The sequence below is a fragment of the Ruditapes philippinarum genome, unplaced genomic scaffold (genome assembly GCF_026571515.1).
Source record: "Ruditapes philippinarum isolate M1 unplaced genomic scaffold, ASM2657151v2 ctg319_1_1_1_1, whole genome shotgun sequence".
NCBI classification, from domain to species: Eukaryota; Metazoa; Mollusca; class Bivalvia; order Venerida; family Veneridae; genus Ruditapes; species Ruditapes philippinarum.
This window is the reverse complement of record NW_026857916.1, coordinates 154015-172830: the sequence shown is the minus strand read 5'-3', so window position 1 is coordinate 172830 and position 18816 is coordinate 154015. Positions and strand designations below refer to the sequence as shown.

Below are 18816 nucleotides of genomic sequence, written 5' to 3'. Positions count from 1 at the left end.
GCATTTGCAATTAACAGCATTATGCTCTGAAATTTCGCTACCATTATTTGTTTGGTCTGACGACCCAAACAAATAAAAACTATATGACAGTACTTGTGTAATAACACGTGACGATATTTGCCAAAAGGTTGTTGGTTATACGAATATTCGGAAAAGTACGTGGTTTTTTTTTTCAGAGGTAAAAGTTCGAATTACCAAAAACCTTCTGTTAGTTATATCCATTAAACATGCAAAGTTCGAATTACCAACCACTTACTGTTCTAGTTGGTAGTTGGGGATTCGCGCGAAAAACCAACTGAATCCCCTGGTGGAGACAGGGTGTTTGGACCATGTTGTAGAACACATCTTTCTTGCATATTTATATAGAAACGCATATCTTGTTATATAACCGTAACATTTGTTTCACAAAATAAAACAGCTAGATAGTTGGGGATTCGAGCGAATAAGTTGTAGTGACTCTTATTTTGTTCAACAATAAAAGATTTTATTGATACATCTTTTTTAAATAACTTTTATTTCTTGGGAAAAAATATAAAAAATCATGATATTTCAACGTCTCAATGTTAGAAATGAAGAATAAAGAAACTAATAGAAGAGTGATCTTGATTTTCTGTCAAAATGTTAGCCATTTTCAGAGCGTTACCTCTGCGAGTATACCAGACCGGGGTAAAATAAGCTTTGTTAGAAAATTAAATCTATGCATATAGGTGCACATGTCCAGGTAAAATTGAAACAGAGAAAGGATAAAATCCTTAACTTATCAATTTTAATATTATTTTATATTTATATACAATCTGTCAATTAATGTCAGTAGCTATAATAAAGTAAGTCTGGTAAAGTTTGAAAGAGGGGTAGTATTTGTTACTATAAATGCTTAGACACAACTCAATTATTATAATGTATAAGATACAGACTATTTGAGAACATTTTTGACTTTTATACTATATATAATAGTGATTTACTGCTGTAAAAAGCGGTATTTAAAGGTGAATGTTATACAATTTGTAAATATAGATTAGGGTCCGTTCTTATAACCAGTATTCGTCTTTCATAATCTTCCAGGTCCTAAATGAACGTATGCAGATTATCATTTTTTTTAAAACGCGTATAAAAACAACAATTTTGTATGAGGATTAACATTGATATTAATAAACAACATAGTTGCTTTTAATATAAAATACAATATGGTAAACAAGATCATCAAGGAATGGTGGCGTTCAATGAACTTGTTTACATCGTCTAATGTGAAACGTAAGTGATATATCCAACTTTTTTCTTCTTATCTTAAAGATCAGATTTTAATAACAGATATGTAAATTACACCAAAAACCTGTTTACATTTAAAATAAGTCCAAGGGCGAATCATTTGAATAAGAAAATTGAAGATGTGAAGCGATGTACACAAAGAGCTCTTTTCAGTTACAACTCTGAACTTTGTCACGTTTTACCTGTTTCATATTGTGTGAAAGCGATTGTGTTTTGCACATCCTAATTAAAGTTGGCCTAGTTGAACTTGTTTATGGTATATGATTTACGGCGGAGTATATCCAGGTTTTAAATAAAGATTTAAGTATGGATATTGTTGGAGGAACATATAAGGTAAATGAAGGTTTTGACTGGTCCAAAGATTGCCAGAATGGATCGACTATAGGTGGAAATAATGTCGCCAAGGTAAGATGTGCTCAATGTATGATAATTTATAAACTTTCTGCGCTCATACGATTCACGCGATGTAATTTTAAAATTGACACAAAGTAGCATACGGTTGTTATTTCTAATTGTGTCTTGAAACAAACATTTGCATTATTATAAAGGACATTTATGAGGTTTTATTTACGGTGTCCTGTTTGGGCCTATCTAAAAATCGTTTTATTTTCCCGCTACTGACAATCATAGCCGAAGTTCACTGAAAAAGACTCTCGAATATCTTATACATAGTCGCGATCTTGCAAGCATTAAAGTTAATCCAGTACCAGCGGTTTCAGCCGAAGTTCCCCGAAATAGATACTTTTATACAGAGTCGAAAGTGATGGTTAAGGGGACTCCATTGAGGTTTATGACATGAAGGGACCGACAATATTTTATCAATAATTCGGTGTAAGTGGGTGCAGATACGGACCTATAACTTGTGTACAAAATTACTCCATTTCCCTGTAAAAGTAAAATGTCTTGTGCAAATTGGAGCAAAAGTCGCATAGGAATCGAGTATCACTTCAATACTTGGTATATTTATATATAACCATTGCAAAGTTTTTAATTTTAAATGCACCAATTGATTTATGAAATAATTTTGATTATTTAATTTTAGGCTATAAGACGTCGTTGAAGTAGTTCGTTTTAAGTTAAGCATGAAACAAATCAAACTTTAAATGTCGCTTTAGTTTTCTCGTGAGAATGTTAATCTCGCTTCTGTATCCATTTAGTCAACATCTCGCATATCAAAGGGCGATATTCTAATTGGCACAAACAGGACACCGTAGAAATACAACGTGGCGCGTTCCTATCACAAACAAGTGAGATTTGAAGTTATTATCTGTCCTAATTATAGCAATATACAATAGTTCCAACCAGAATGCTTTTCTTTTATTTCCCTCTATCAGGGTCTTTCGATTTGAAAGACCCTGCTTCCATTACTTTAATAACATATTTTTTCTATCTTTCGTTCAGTTACACACATTTGTAATATAGAGTTACTCATTTTATTTTATTTTACTACAGGAAAGGGAAGCCGATGTCGAACACGTGCTGACTGGGGTTTCTGGGACATTTGAAGATTCAATCGAGAAAGATGTAGAAGATTTATCCGACACAGCGTTGATTTACAATGTTAGCGATTCCCCACCTATACATTTGTCAATCATTTTCGGATTCCAGGTATGGCTTAACTGATTAAATGGTGTCGAATAGAACCTTTTTACGCATTAATCTAATAGTTATACAAAAAAGTAACTATTTATAAAACAGACACGCTTGTTAGCGACTGATATTGCTCGATCGCAGTAGAAATAATAAGAAGAAACTTAATTATATAGTCCACGTTTAACTTTTTAAACATAATTGATAACCGTTAAGTAAAAAGACACTGCAACAATTTAAATAACATGTTAACAAAAAGAAATCTTTGCACAATGTTTGCCCAAATGAACTGTTTCTCTGTCATTAGGCATATTCGATGAAGTATTGATATAGAAAAAAAATATTTTTGTTAAATTCATCACACTATTACAATCAAATAAAAATAATTAATTTTTGATCAGAGGACGCCGGCTGATGTCAAACTCATTAATAACTAATATCAATAAATTAAATGATCAGTTAATTAAAGCTACTTGTTTAAATTAAATTTCTTACAGCAAGCACTTCTTTCACTGTCAGGGAACCTTACAGTATCTTTGTTGATAGCAGAAGTAATTTGTGCCGAAACTGACGAAGAAATAAAAGCGAAATTACTTGGAACTACTTTGTTCATGAGCGGCGTAACAACGCTATTGATGACATTTGTTGGCACACGACTTCCGCTTTTTCAAGGAGCAGCAGGCGATTACGTCATACCGCTTCTAGTTATGGTAGCCATTGACAAAGACCGTTGTGACCTTGACCCGGAACTTGGTATAACCTAAGCTTTTTCCTACATTTTTCATTATTGAACTGAATGTAAACTGCTTTTGATATATTAGTGAACAGCAAAATAAACAAACTGAACATCGAAATAGCTTGATATTGTAAAGCGAAAAAAGAAATGATTGTGTACTTTTTATTCTTGTCCGACAACAGAATCACATTGAGGGCTTGCTAGGGCTATATTAACATCTTAATTTTTTAACGAAATTCGGCATATGAATAGACGTCGCAATAACATATAGAATCTATATCTTACTGCACGTTTGCAACATACGTTTTCATTGGATAATTTTGACTCATTAATAATATATAATTTTATATACAAGACTGCTGTCAAGTTACGAAGAAATCTCACTTTTTCCTCTAAAAAGGGAGTTTGCTGTATTAAAAATTCGTTAGATTCCTGGCAGGTCATATAGCCGTTACCATATGTCTTACTTCTGTTTTTACTTGATAGTTACAAGATCACAAGAAGAGGCCCTGCTGGCAAACGAGACAATAGACATGATAGCTATCAAAAGACCTATTGTGATGACGAATATTCAATCAGTAAGTAAATCTAATATGTAGAATAACTAATATGGGAATGAAGTGACAAAGAGTCGCAGTTTGGATAACTTATTTACCTTTACCTTTTAACTATTCAACTTCTTGAAACAAATTGACCTGGACCTATACATTGTCCTTTTTGAAAAATTAAGATGAAAATTTCCTGTTGGTCAGACAATAGTATAGCGCCTGGTCAGACTGCACGAGTGTGTCGGCTGGTCAGGCTCTATTCTGGTAGTAAAGGCTATAATATTTTCTCTTTTCATTGACACTATGGAAGACATAGGGTTATATTTTGTATTCTCTTTATAAAAGTTAAATCATCATGTCAAACCTGAATATCTTAAATGTCATTTATTATGCTCCCCGAAAAAAATTCGGGGGAGCACATAATCGCCGGGTTGTCCGTCAGTCCGTCCGTACGTCCCGGATCGAATTCGTGTCCGGCTCATAACTTCGTTATTTGAAGTTTGATTTTACAACTATTTCACAGAAATGACCACAATATTGAGACGACGTGTCTCGCGCAACATTTTGGTCACTACCTTGAAGATCAAGGTCACAGCATGACCTTGCAGCAAAATCGTGTCTGGCCCATAACTTTGTTATTTGAAGTCGGATTTTACAAAACTATTTCACAGAAATTATCACCATATTGAGACGACGTGTCGAGCGCAACATTTGGGCCGCTACCTTGAAGGTCAATGTCACATCATGACCTTGCAGCAAAATCGTGTCCGGCTCATAACTACGTTATTTAAAGTCGGATTTTACAACTATTTCACAGAAAAAATCACCATATTGAGACGACGTGTCGAGCGCAACATTTGGGTCGCTACCTTGAAGGTCAATGTCACATCATGACCTTGCAGCAAAATCGTGTCCGGCTCATAACAACGTTATCTAAAGTCGGATTTTACAACTATTTCAAAGAAATGATCACCATATTGAGACGACGTGTCGCGGGCAACATTTGGGCCGCTACATTGCCCATTGTTTGGCTCCGTGCGTACTATACTGCAGTATACTAAGTAGTGTTACTTAAATAGCCAGTTTCAGCGGTCTACAAGAATAAGGAATAATTAGAGCATGGAATAATTGTATAGACAGGTGAGACACAAATAAACTTATCTTGCATGCATGTGTGCTGTTACATATATATATATATATATATGGGCGCAACATTACTTTTGTCGGCGGTGCAAATAACCTTTTTTGTGACAAAGTACCCATTCGGGGAGCATCACGCGTCTTCGACGGCCTCTTGTTAAGGAAGGCTATTAATTTCGTTTCAAATTTTCATATCGCGTTTATTGACGTCATCATGTATAATGTCGTCACATGTTGCGTCTGTAAACAACCGCCCAAGCGATTAATAGTGAATAATAATTATCGGAAGTTATGGTTTTAATCTATATTTTACATTATAACTATCAGAGTATGCATATATAAACTTCAGCTTCAGGGAAGTTTGATCCTGGCTGGGTTGATTCATTGTCTGATTGGTTCGACGGGTCTAGTTGGTATACTGTTACGGTTTATCGGTCCAGTTACCATAGTTCCTGCCATATTGTTGATTGGAATTTATATCGTTAGAGCGACGGTCACATTTGCAAAGGTTCAATGGGGAATATCATTTATGTAAATATACAATTTATTCATACAATGTCAAATTTCATTTATATTAATGATATGACACTTTATTGAGGAATTTCGTATAGATTTTAGATATAAGAACATCTATAAAATAATGTCCTATATCAGAAATGAAAACACTTAACACATTTAAGTATCAAAAATATAACGTGAAACTGCTTAAAAAATATGAACTATGTTGTTACATTTTACATATTTACCAACCACCCAACTATTAACCCAATTATTTTTAACTTCAGGACATGCGCGATTTCTTTAATTTTGGCACTATACATGTCTAAACTGAAGCTTCCGTTTCCGGTATGGACAAGAAAACATGGCTGTTACATTACTAGGTATCCTTTTCATCAAATGTTTGCGGTAGGTGAAGGTCATATTTTCGCCAATTTATGTTTATCCGAATATTTGAGACTGTACTTCAGGGTTGTTCAAATAGTGTAAAAACTGCAGTAAAAATAAATTTAAACTATATGTAACATTTTTGCAGAAGCCATTTCTTTGAATTAGAAAATGAAATAATTCAAATTAAAATGGTATACAATATCAGTGAGTTAAATCAAAGCATTCCAATAATAATGACAAATCATTTTAGAGTTCATGAAACTTGTAGCCTGTAAATAAACTTTTCTTAGATAGATAAGATATCCTGGAATATAAACAGGTTTTAAATGTTCACTTAAAATTTCAACGAAATTGACGATTTTTTTTATTTTTTGCAGATTCTTATTGCAATTCTGATTGGTTGGGCAGTTTGTGGGATATTAACTGTAACTGACGTAATAGCAGACGACAAAAATTCCACTTCCTATTACACCCGAACGGACGCCAGAAGTCACATTCTCACCACAGCTAAATGGTTCTATTTTCCTTACCCAGGTAAGTGGTATAAGGTTTAAGTAAACACTGAAGTAATTTGTTTTAAAATACAATTATTATAATTATACCTTGTACTTATATAGTATTTTTACTTGATTTGTTTTATCTCCCTCTAAAATTGCAAAATCAAAGAGATATTTCCGGATCCATATATTTTTTTCTAGGGCAGTTTGGACCAATCGACTTCAGCGTGAGTGTTTTCCTTGGATTCATGATAGCGACCTTCACCTCTATTCTTGATTCCATTGGTGATTACTACGCATGCGCATCAATGTGTCGCGTGCCACCGCCGCCATCACATGCGGTCAACAGAGGTATCGCCATCGAAGGCTTTTGCTCGGCTATAGCGGGTTTATTAGGTTGTGGACATGCGACCACGACCTACGGAGGGAACATCGGAGCTATTGGGGTTACGAGGGTAGGCTTCTATTCTAATAAAAGCACCACTAGGACAAAAGCAAAGATGAAAACATTTGCCGTTAAAGTTGCGCGCTCACATTTTGTACTAAAGTCTTAAAATTTAAGGTATTTTGTAAAAATCTGGATAAAGTGTGATTCCTCGGAAGCATTTATCACAACAAAATTACATGAAAATTGCAGACTGGGTTTGATTGAGTCTGCACATGATGTATAATGGAAAAGTGCAACATCCTTCACGCCCCTAGCACCGTCTTATGTGGTAAGTGAAGTCATTAATTGTAGGGTTTGATGTCTTACCACAACGAGGTAATAACAAATGTAAATGACACTGAAAAGTCATTTTAGCATCATGTTATATAACAAATGTGTGCCTTTTAAAAAGGAGACGAAACGATACGAATATTATAAAACTTATTTAAATGTCTGTTCTTTTAAAGGTTTCAAGTCGCCATGTGTTTTTTGTGACTGGTATGATATATGTAATATTTGGCATCATTGGCAAAATATCTGCAGTGTTTATCTGTATACCGTATCCTGTCTTAGGTAAGACCACATATGAGCCGCGTCACGACAAAACCAACATAGTGGGTTTGCGACCAGCGTGGATGCAGACCAGCCTGCGCATCCGCGCAGTCTGATCAGGATCCATGCTTTTCGCTTACCAACTCTATTACAAGTGGAGAAACTGACAGCGAACAGCATAGATCCTGATCAGACTGCGCGGATGCGCAGGCTGGTCTGGATCCATGCTGGTCGTAAACCCATTATGTTGGTTTTGTCGTGGCTCATATTGTCTTTTGGTAATGAATTTGGTTATATCATGAAAAGAAGGAGAAAAAATTAACTGAATAACTGAGAAATTGTAGTCTGTCTAAATTGCATTTAAACGAAATAATATCAAAATAGTTGTGAAATAGCCATCTTAAGATTTATGAAATCTCCAAGATTAAGTTTTTCAAGATTTACACATTTTATAAATATCTAAACATCAGTGTTATTTGGTTTTTGATTTCTGCAAAATTTAATATGTAATAATAAAAGACACATGCCAAGTGTCAGTTAGATGCGGCGTTATTCCCAATCACTTACATTTAAATAATGTTACGCCGGAAAAAAAACTACAGTAGATCGCATTGTAAATAAGAGTAAATTTTCGAAACTTTTTTCACAGGTGGTGCCTTAATTACCATGTTTGGCATGTTCACTGGTGTCGTATTATCCAATTTAAAAGTTATTGACCTAAGTTCGAGTCGAAATCTAGCAATAATTGGAACTGCTATATTTGCCGGGTTGATGGTGCCTTACTGGATAGAGACGTTCCCGAAAGAGTTACAGACAGGTATGTCTTAGTAATGTCAAAATTTAAGACCAATATGACCATGTTCGTATTACATGACAAGGGCTACAATAAAAATAGGCCGTGTTTGACTTATTTGACATAAGTTGATAAACTTCATTTAAAATAAAATAATCAGTAAAATCTGGTGGATATTTCGTATTGATATATTAAAAGTTGATGCTAGTTTCGTCAAGGTAGGTGATTTTTGCGTCAAGGTAGGTGATCTTTGTGTCAAGGTAGGTGATATTTGCGTCAAGGTAGGTGATCTTTGCGTCTGAAGGGTCAATTGATGCACTGTATATAACTACATGTATATATTCACTTTTATTTCATGTATTAATTTTATACATTCAGACCTGATTTCAGGTTTTGTGGTGTCATTCGTGGAAAAAAACTCGCTTTATATTTTATTTGCAGCTGTTTAAGTTGATGTTTTGTTGTTGTTAATTTAGGAAATGCAAAGGCAGACGAAATTTTCAAAATTCTTCTTGGCAATCCAAACATGTTTGGTGGCGTTCTTGCCTGTATTCTAGATAATACAGTCCCAGGTATGATCTTTAATTTCATATATTAAAAATAAATCTGCCAGGTTCACCTATAACATGTACAAAACGAATGAATTGTAATTCACATCACGTCCTCGTTAAAATATAAAGTAATTAACAATCTACCAAATAAGTCATCTATATGTGAAAACGTTGGTGATGATTGACTACTTGTACATTTATATCACGCGCTTGAAAGATAATTTTATTGATACAATTTAATTAGCATATTTGGAAAGCTTACGAGCATATAAAAAGGGTCAGGAGCATGTAAAATAATTATCGGTTATAGTGTGCATAAACTATTTAAAGCTGCATGCCTCCAGTGGATATATATTTTAAGAATATCAAACTTGAGAAAATGTATTAAGATTTTAAGAAAAGTAAACACATTTCAAGATTCAAATGAAAATTAACATATTTTGTACGATGAATGACTTATTTTGCAATATGTATCACAATATTTCTCGTGCGTAACTAACGCAGTTAGGGGTATTTTTGCATAATTTATCCTCTATTTTTGTAATTACGTAGATTATAAGTGCCGTTTGCAATACTAAATTACTTTCTTTGTTCACTTCACAATATTTTACATTTAAAAACATTTTCAAAATTTTCAAGAAAATAAACATGATAAGGAGATATGCTGCTTTAATGCATGTTTATGTATTTTAAGGTACTATCGAAGAGCGGGGGATAGCAACGTGGCAGAATGTAGATGATCCGGAAAATACCACATATGTCGAGGGTCCAGAGATTTATACCCCGCCATTGACCGCCCGGATGAGAAAATCTAAGATATTAAGATTTATACCATTTTTACCAGATCCCACAACTTGAATTCTATTGTATATGTTTACAAAAAAAATACAACTAACCGTTATCAAATGTTTGTATATTTTGTGACAGTGGTTGTTTGTTTGTTGGAAGTTACTGTATGGAGGATGGTTTGACAAAATCGTTAATTTAGAGGTTTCTAACCTCAAGTGCTCATGCTGAGTTACTTTCCCTAGTGTAATATACATTGTTTCCTTCCTCGTCAGTCACTTCCGGTGATGGTTATGAGACGATCAGCCTTACATTTTCATATAACGTATATGTACCAATGCTGCAAGACAATGTTTGCTTAATACAAGATATTGTACTCACCTATTCGGACTTTGTAGAAAATTTCATTACAATACCATTTTGTACCGTCTTTATTTAATTTTATAGAAATTTATTATTTGAAGATTTTAGAGTGTTATAGAAAGGTCACTAGTAACGTATACAGAACACTGTATTTCTGCATCAGCAGAAACTTTCATTGACGTATGACCAAACAATGAGCTCATTTTTCCGTTCAAATCAGGACTGTTAACATTCAGAAGTTTATTCTAACATAATCATCGGAGATGTTGAATTGCCAAAAGAATTTGCATTGATGCCTGTTATGACTTGGAATGTTTTTTACATATAAAATAGTTACTAGTAAATGTGTTTCAAAACTTGATATTAACATACAAATCGATTCAATAAATGAGCCGCGTCACGACAAAACCAACATAATGCGTTTGCGACCAGCATGGATCCAGACCAGCCTGTTCAGCCGCGCAGTCTGATCAGGATCCATGCTGTTTGCTATCAGTTTCTCTACTTGTTATAGGGTTTGTAAGCGAACAGCATGGATCCTGATCAGACTGCGCGGATGCGCAGGCTGGTCTGGATCCATGCTGGTCGCAAACGCATTATGTTGGTTTTGTCGTGACGCGGCTCAAATACATTTATATGTTGATAATATGCATTCGAGTCTGGTGTTTTTCAACAAGTCGTGCATTGGATGTAATTCCTGGGTATTCAGTAATCTGAAAAACAGAGTATTCTCAGATAAATACATATTTTATCATAAAGATGATAAACTTTCGTAATTTTTAAAACGATCTCGGCGACAAGTTCATTAAGCTTGCAGATATTGAAATATTTATTTATTTATTTGTTTGTTTGTTTGTTTTTTTTGTTTGTTTTTTTATCTATTTATTTTTGTTGTTGTTGTTGTTGTTGTTGTTGGATTTTATGTCGCACCGACTTTCCAGTTTTACTGGTGGAGGAAGACCTTCCGTGCACTATTTCAGGCACACACGGGCAACTGAGTAGAACCACCGTCGTTCCGTAAGCTAGGTGGATAGCTTCCTCACATAAAACAATCAAGTCCCTGAAATTAATGAGTGGATAAACAAAACTGCTTAACCTTGTAAACATCCTTTACGCTTAAAGCTGTTGAAAGTATTTTCCATCTGTATTTTTTATGGGTGATCTTTTTAAATGTTAAAATGAATTTGTCAAAAAGTTTTTTAGATAATCATTGTTTCAAACATGTGACCATCGTGATCGTGTTGTGCCTGCGGCATATAAGCGCTCAGCTGTATACAAATTGTAGGATGGACAGATACCTACGTCCATTATGAAGTCCACACATCAATCAGACGTCTTCAATACACAATACAGTCAATTGTTCATCGAACGTAATCGATATACTTAATTTGAATTTATTAAATGAGGCCCGAATTACACATTTATTAAATGAGGCCCGAATTACACACTTATTTAACTCATAAAATCAGTTTTTTGCAACAACAAAAAATACGACATCTCCATTACGGCAAATTTTTTGAAATTAGTAATATATATTTTTTAAAGAAAACAAAATGATAAAAAGATTTAAGACCTAGAAATAAAATTTATCAAAGAAACCTGTAGAAGGGCCTTCTGATTAATTACAATAATCACTAGACATGGGTAATTAAACATAGACTTAATTATCTTGTCATGTAAACAACTGTATTTTAAACAAAACATTTTAAAGTTTTTCGGAAATATAGAGAGAGATACACATTTCAGCAATGGATATTATATTCAAATGGATATGTATATTTGTATGTAAGTCACAATTCATTTAAATATGAGCCTTGAAAAAAAATCTTTAAAAAAATGACAAGTTATTTGATAAAATAGTCATTTCAGATATATTATTTCACAAGTTAGGAAGTTGGGTGAAGGGGACACACACAAAGTTGAACCGTCCTTGCTGATTTTGTTTTAATGTGTTGCATTGTAAGTTCCAATAAATGTTTTCAACCACCAAACTTTATTATATAGTACGATATATTTCTTGCTGCATGTCGCAATCTCACGTTGATCAAATATATAACAAATCTATATTTATACATAACAATAAACAGGCACTAACATCATGTTAAACAATTGACTAGAGTAGACATAATGGAACGATGATTAAGGTCGATTTAAAATGCATAAATATGAATCAAAGTTGAAGAGCCATAAAAAAATACGCTACCAATTTTATTTAAGACATATTTTGGTTACCATGGAAGCTCCCACTCAAATTGCTTAAAGTTTTTTCGGGGATTGCAGCCGCAATATGTTTCGTTTAAAACATCTAGCATGATTATAAATAGTCATATAGATGGTTGATAAATGCAATCAAAATACCTCCGTATAAAAAGTAAATTTGAGCCGTGTCACGACAAACCAAACATAATGGCCCTTATCGACAGATGGATACAGAACTCTAACCTCGCATCCTTACGCAGCTGTTGAAGATCCATGCTGTTATTTTTTGTATCTTTTAATGAAGATCGACATTGCATTCTGTCAGACTATCAGGTGTCATGGACCATCTGTGACGTTTGTGCTGCGCGGCTTTTTAAGGAGCCTTTATTATACATTGTGGGCAAACAGATTATCCTACGTCATTATGAATCCCTCAATCGCGTTTCAATCCATAGCGTCAATTGTTCATGGGTTTTGATGGGACATTAAATTATGGCAAGGGCCCAACTTTAATGTTATTTGGCAAAACTTGATTTAACTCTAATTCGTTTTTCAAAAAAAATACGAGCATCCATATGCGCAGGCTGGTCTGGATCCATGCTGGTCGCAAACGCATTATGTTGGTTTTGTCGTGACGCGGCTCATTTTAAATGATGGAAGGCAACAATATTATTTTTGTTCTTTCACTTTTGGGCAAAAGATTATTGCTCTACATCCTTTGCGTTTTAAGGTATGGCAAATCACTGGGTTTTGGGGCACATAACTGGGTTTTGGGGCGCTGGCGAAAACGCTGTCTTGTCTGTCTACCTTTTAGACAAAACGCTGTCTGGCCTTTAGACAAAGTGCTGTCTGGTCTTGAAACAAAGTCTGTCTGCTTTTTAAACAAAGTGCTGTCTGGTTTTTAGATAAAAAAGTTTTCTGGCCTTTAGACAAAGTTCTATCTTGTCTTAAGATAACGCGCTATCTGTTCTTAAGACAAAGCACTGTTTGGCGCTGTCTGGTATTTGAATAAAATCTGACTGGTCTTTGGTTGTTAGACTTTTTGATAAACCGCTATATCTCCTCCAGTGTAAAGAACTACAGGAACGTTATATAAAGAGCGAACTCTTTTTCTCTTGACAAAACGTTGTTTGTCTGTAAAATAAGCATTGTCTGACTTTGAGATAAAGCGTTGTTTGATTTTTAGAAAAAGTGCCATCTCTTCTCTAGATAAATAGCTGTCTAGCTGGTTTCTACATAAAGTGTTGTATAATTCCTCGGCTTACACAAATTAAGCGATACCTGGAATTTAAAGCATTCAAATTTTACAGAAGTGCTACCTAGCCCAGGTCGATGCTTGAAAATATGAAAAAAGCGATATTCCAATTTTTAGAAAAGACGATTGTAGACTGTTTCTTAACATGATTACAGGTGTTAGCTGTGTGTATGGCAGATGCGACATTCTAACCTGTAATGTTGACACCAATGCATTATTCCAAGCATGCGGGTAAGACAGAATTTCATTTTACTTAGCTAATTAAAAAATATCGAGTACAATGCTGAATTCTTTGAACGATTACAGAGCTGTAAATCAATATTGGACGAGACGCTAGTCAAGTTTAATATAAGTTTTGCAGCTGCGAACGAGTCCAGTAAAATCAATATTGTACTAGTTGCACAAGGTTTTATGAACTTATGATTTCACACCACCGATTCTAAAGGAGGAACGAAAATACTCAAAATCAACAATTCATTTCATTATACATGTATTAAAAATACAATGACTTCGAGTACAAAATGGGCTTGATACTGAACTTTATTTCAATAATATGAGTTTAGCACAAGAAATTGCTTTGGCAGTAAAGATTTTAAACCATTAAAGCGGCCGTCAGATTTTAATTTTTGTGGGAAAAAAACTATTATGTTCTGTTTAAGAAAAGTGCACCATACCATATTTAATTATAGCGCGCAGTGACGTTCGTTCCTGTATATAAATTGAAGATGTGCGGACCGGTAGATTATGGGTATCGAGGGGTTATGTACCAATTCATTCTTCCCTTAAATTAATTCTTCTGATTTGACAATTATATGAAACGATTTATTTATAAATAACACATTTAACCTTCAGAAAAGCTGAAGACCGCTTTAAGGAAAGCAAGAAATGAAGTGACCCTACCATTGTAGGTAACATTGAATTCTTTTCTGCTTTATTATTTAAGGAAACGATGACATTTTTAATCTAAAGCATGTACATGTATTGATCATTAATCTCGCAGTAACTTTGACCAATGGTAACATCGGTTATATTCAAACATAGTTGACCAAAATGTTTTCATCCTTACTTTCAGTGAATACACGAAGACAATGAATTGCATGGCAGACCAATATGAAAAATGTGTTGGCACTGCAGGTCAATCTGAAATTACACTGTCCATGCGGGCTATGCACAGTAAGTCTTTTATCAAATAATATCAGAGTCCGTTATAAAATATATTATAAAATCAAAATCTTCGCCCTCAATGAGTCTATATGCTCATAAATTTTATCATTATATAACATGTTTTATGTCATATCGTTACAGACGACAACTTTGACGAAATGTGTATCCCCCTCTTGTTCGGCTGAGTAATAATTTTTATAATGAACACCCCAACAATCTAAAGTTATTAACTTTTTAAAAAAACAAAACAAAAAAAACTGATGCAAGATTAGAACCGCCGTCGTAGAAATTGTCGTTTGTTACAATACATGTTTTATAAACATTTAAGCACCGTCTGACTGCGCATTCAGCATCCACGGTATGGCCAATTCTATGACAGCACAATCGAAGATGTATTCATCAATGATGAAGAAAGCCCCACAAGGTCTTTCGCCTCTAACGTTTCCCCTTGCTAACCCATTTGTTGCCCCCACAACCGGAAGTGGGACAGGAACCGGAAATGCAGCGCCTTTTCCAGCAGGATTGATGCCACCTCTCGGGATGATGCCACCAATGATGGGAGATGATATGGGTAAAAATGACTTTCCTTTTAAAATTTGCTATAGAAATATATGATTCATAATACATAGCCAACAAACAGACCTACATTGTAACATTTGTAATCCATTTGCTAAAAATAAAGTAGCATTTTCGATAAAATAATCAGTCTTTCATAATAATAATAATAATAATAATAATAATAATAATAATAATAATAATAAAGACTTAATTTAAAGAGGCAACATAGTTAGGCAGTCTTCCCTGTGGCCTCTTTGTAAAGAAACACTACCGTCTGTTTGTCTATTCAATGCTCGAACAAAATGTGTTATTCAGGTTTTAAAGATATATGTGCACTTCCGTCTACTAACCTACAAGAATTTCTTTCTAAAATGCATTTGTGTTAATCACATCATTATACACATTATTTTGACTTGAAACAGAGTGTGAAGTTACTTTATTTTATATAGAGATGGAAGGAATGGAGATGGGGGAGGGGCCTATGGAAATGATGGAAGATATGATGGAAGATGGTAGAATGATGATGCCTGGAATGGGCGGCAGTAAGACCTTGACACATAAATCATTAAATTTAAGTTAATCATTCTTTTCATTAAACAGAAGGTTTCGTTGTCAACTTTACGGCACTGGTAGTTTTTGGATAAAAATTCTTTTGAGAACGCTATCGGTAACGATTTAAGAAACAGAAATGATTATTGTTATTCTTATTTACACCGTTAATTTAATTTTATCCAGCTTTAGATTATGACTCATCAATTATAAGTGCAAGCGATTCTTGGCAGCCGAAAGTACAAAACCAACATAATGGGTTTGCGACCAGCATGGATCGAGACCAGCCTGCGCATCCGAGCAGTCTGATCAGGATCCATGCTGTTCGCTATCAGTTTCTCTACTTGTAATAGAGTTGGTAAACGAACAGCATGTATCCTGAGCAGACTGCGCGGACGCGCAGGCTGGTCTCGATCCATGCTGGTCGCAAACCCATTATGTTGGTTTTGTCATGGCGCGGCTCATACGTTATTGCAGATATAACACAGCATAGTGATATACGTGCAATCTGTCAAACAGCGACATACAATATAATGCATGCACACTGATACAGGAGTAAACAAACAATTATTAACCAGTTTGCCGAAAAAAATATCTCCAACCTGTAATGTAGAGAATAAAATAGTAACGATGACGGGTCGTAAAGTAGTTTTAATTTATAGGTACTGTTATACATTGTATCTGTATCTTCATTTTTCATTGTTTTAGTGTTCATGCCAGGATTGTTTGGAGGACTTGGTGGTCTCGGGGGCGAGGCAGGAGCAGGTGCCGAGGGAGCAGGGGGATTGCCTGGTGGTTTGATGACAAGTGGAAAGGGCAAAGGAGTTGGAGCTGCAAGTAAGAATTACATTACCTTATTTCTGTCAGCACATTAAATTGAACGTCAATGCAGTTTTTTCCTGATAAAATGTTAAATATAGCAAAAAACTAAGAATATCATCGGAAAATAAATACATAAAAAGTTCCTAATATTAACAAAATTAATGTAATAATTAGACGTTCCCTACAAAATATTTAACTTCACAGTCCCTAAAACCCTATAAAATATTAAATTAATCCATGTTTCTTAAATAATTTGTGTGGTGTTCTACAGTATGGGGGACTCAACCCTGCCATATATAAGCAATAGAATAAATAATAAATGCAGAGCACATATTGGGTTATACATAAATCATTGATTTGCATTTTACTTACTTACTTATATGTTATGTTTATATTTCAGGATTTGTTGATTACAGAAACGACGCCAGCGGTACTGGCAATATGGCTGGGCAGACGATAGGACTAACTTTTCTCGTCATTGTCCTGTCTCTTCTGTTAACAATGTAACACAGTCTCAAACGTTGATGTTATCTTATTTTAAGTAAATGATTACAATACCAAGTATACTTAAAGCTGCTTGCCTCCAGATGAGCCTAAAAATTTCAAGGAAATCAATTTAGAGAGAAATGTATTAAAGTAAAAGCATTCATAATTCAAGTGATAATTTGCATGTTATATGCAACGAATGACTGATTTTGCAATTTTTATCACCATATTTCTACTGCATGACTAATGCAGTAAGGGCTATTTTTGCATATTTTGACATATTTTTGGTAATTCACTTGGAATGAAAATGCCCTTAACAATGTATAAAATACATTTTTTGTTCACTGGCCAATATTTTACATTGTACGTTTTCATGAAAATTAGCGAAATCTGGAGGCACGCTGCTTAAAAAATCCAACCTTTTTTGAAAATTTGTCACATTTTTTTCGAATCAGTCTTACGAAGGAAAACAAACGTAAGCTTATTTAGAAATTACATTATGCTTAATCGTTACCACATTTACAGACGACAATTTACAAGATGGAAATATCAATCCGACGAGGTACATTGTAATGAACAATCCTGAAACGCAGACGACACCTTCCATCAACTTTATTATACATTGGTGACGCTATTTTCTTGAAATGGATATTATTTTATTGACCTTATGCCAGGTGTAAAGTTGTTATTATAGTCCAACATATAAGTTATTTATTCTAGATGTAGACATTTTAAGCAGCCTAGCTGATTACGATTTGTAAAACTATCGTTTCAAAAGTTATTTTTAGATGAAAACTTACTTTACTGAATAAATGTATAAATGTTAATCAAATATGTTTTTACAATTTAATAAAGTGATTATTTGTAAAAAAAACTTCCTTATTTCCTTAACACCAACCTAAGTATTATTTGCTTTTCTTTACTTGAAGTACACTTACACTGGGAATAAGATACAGGCAAAAATTATAGTAATAATGTATACTATAAAAGTGGGGGCAAAATACCGTTTAATTATGAGAAGGAATGTCACGTAAACATCAATCACGTTACTATCTAGAAGTTAGGAGCTGGGTGTGTGTGTTTGGTTTGTTTACCCTCGCCACCGGAATGAACCATATGCAATGGGCGAGCCATAGGAGCTGGGGATGAACGTCATGTCATTATATATCTATGACGCTGGGAATGAACGTCACGTGATCATTTGTAATGTAATTTCCTAGAAATGAATGACTTGCAATGAACATAAACATGACATATATGAAGTTATACCCTGGGAGTAATAATCAGGTCGACATCTGTGAAGTAATGCATTTTCCTTGACCGATTGTGATTACATAATCAAATTTTACATACGGAAATTCTACCAAACACTTCCTGCCATGCAGAAATAATGTACAAAATTGCCGTACTGTATGTCAAGAACTGTCCTAACAGGCTAAATGATACATATATGTAAATTGCATTTTTATGACCGGCTTTGGGATTAAATTTATCTGCAACAACAGTTCAGTGCGACACTAACTAAACAATACAAACATCAATCCTGGGGTTAAAGGGTTTATTCTAAATGGTTAGTAAAATGTAACAAAGAAATATATATATGTATAAAATCTAAAAATATTATAAGAGCTAAAATTCTAACTAAC

The 18816-nt window shown here is 34.2% G+C and overlaps 2 protein-coding genes across 3 annotated transcripts; both read left to right on the top strand.

Annotated features, from left to right (window-relative positions):
* Positions 1-1465: 1465 nt before the first annotated feature.
* Positions 1466-10541, top strand: LOC132751518 (solute carrier family 23 member 2-like). Of its 2 annotated transcripts, none has more exons than XM_060741697.1 (12): positions 1466-1671; positions 2719-2874; positions 3354-3609; positions 4079-4170; positions 5630-5811; positions 6066-6186; positions 6546-6702; positions 6867-7120; positions 7560-7665; positions 8294-8461; positions 8914-9009; positions 9683-10541. In XM_060741697.1, the coding sequence occupies exons 1-12, from the start codon at positions 1573-1575 to the stop codon at positions 9844-9846; spliced, it is 1851 nt and encodes a 616-aa protein (XP_060597680.1). In that variant the 5' UTR covers positions 1466-1572; the 3' UTR covers positions 9847-10541. The 2 variants fall into 2 exon arrangements, with proteins under 2 accessions (XP_060597680.1, XP_060597679.1); XM_060741696.1 differs by having other exon boundaries at positions 2716-2874.
* A 1238-nt stretch (positions 10542-11779) lies between these two features.
* On the top strand, positions 11780-17768 carry LOC132751517 (uncharacterized). The gene is made up of 7 exons (XM_060741694.1): positions 11780-11922; positions 13747-13822; positions 14664-14764; positions 15084-15326; positions 15763-15855; positions 16571-16699; positions 17085-17768. The coding sequence occupies exons 1-7, from the start codon at positions 11886-11888 to the stop codon at positions 17189-17191; spliced, it is 786 nt and encodes a 261-aa protein (XP_060597677.1). The 5' UTR covers positions 11780-11885; the 3' UTR covers positions 17192-17768.
* The last annotated feature ends 1048 nt before the right edge of the window (positions 17769-18816 follow it).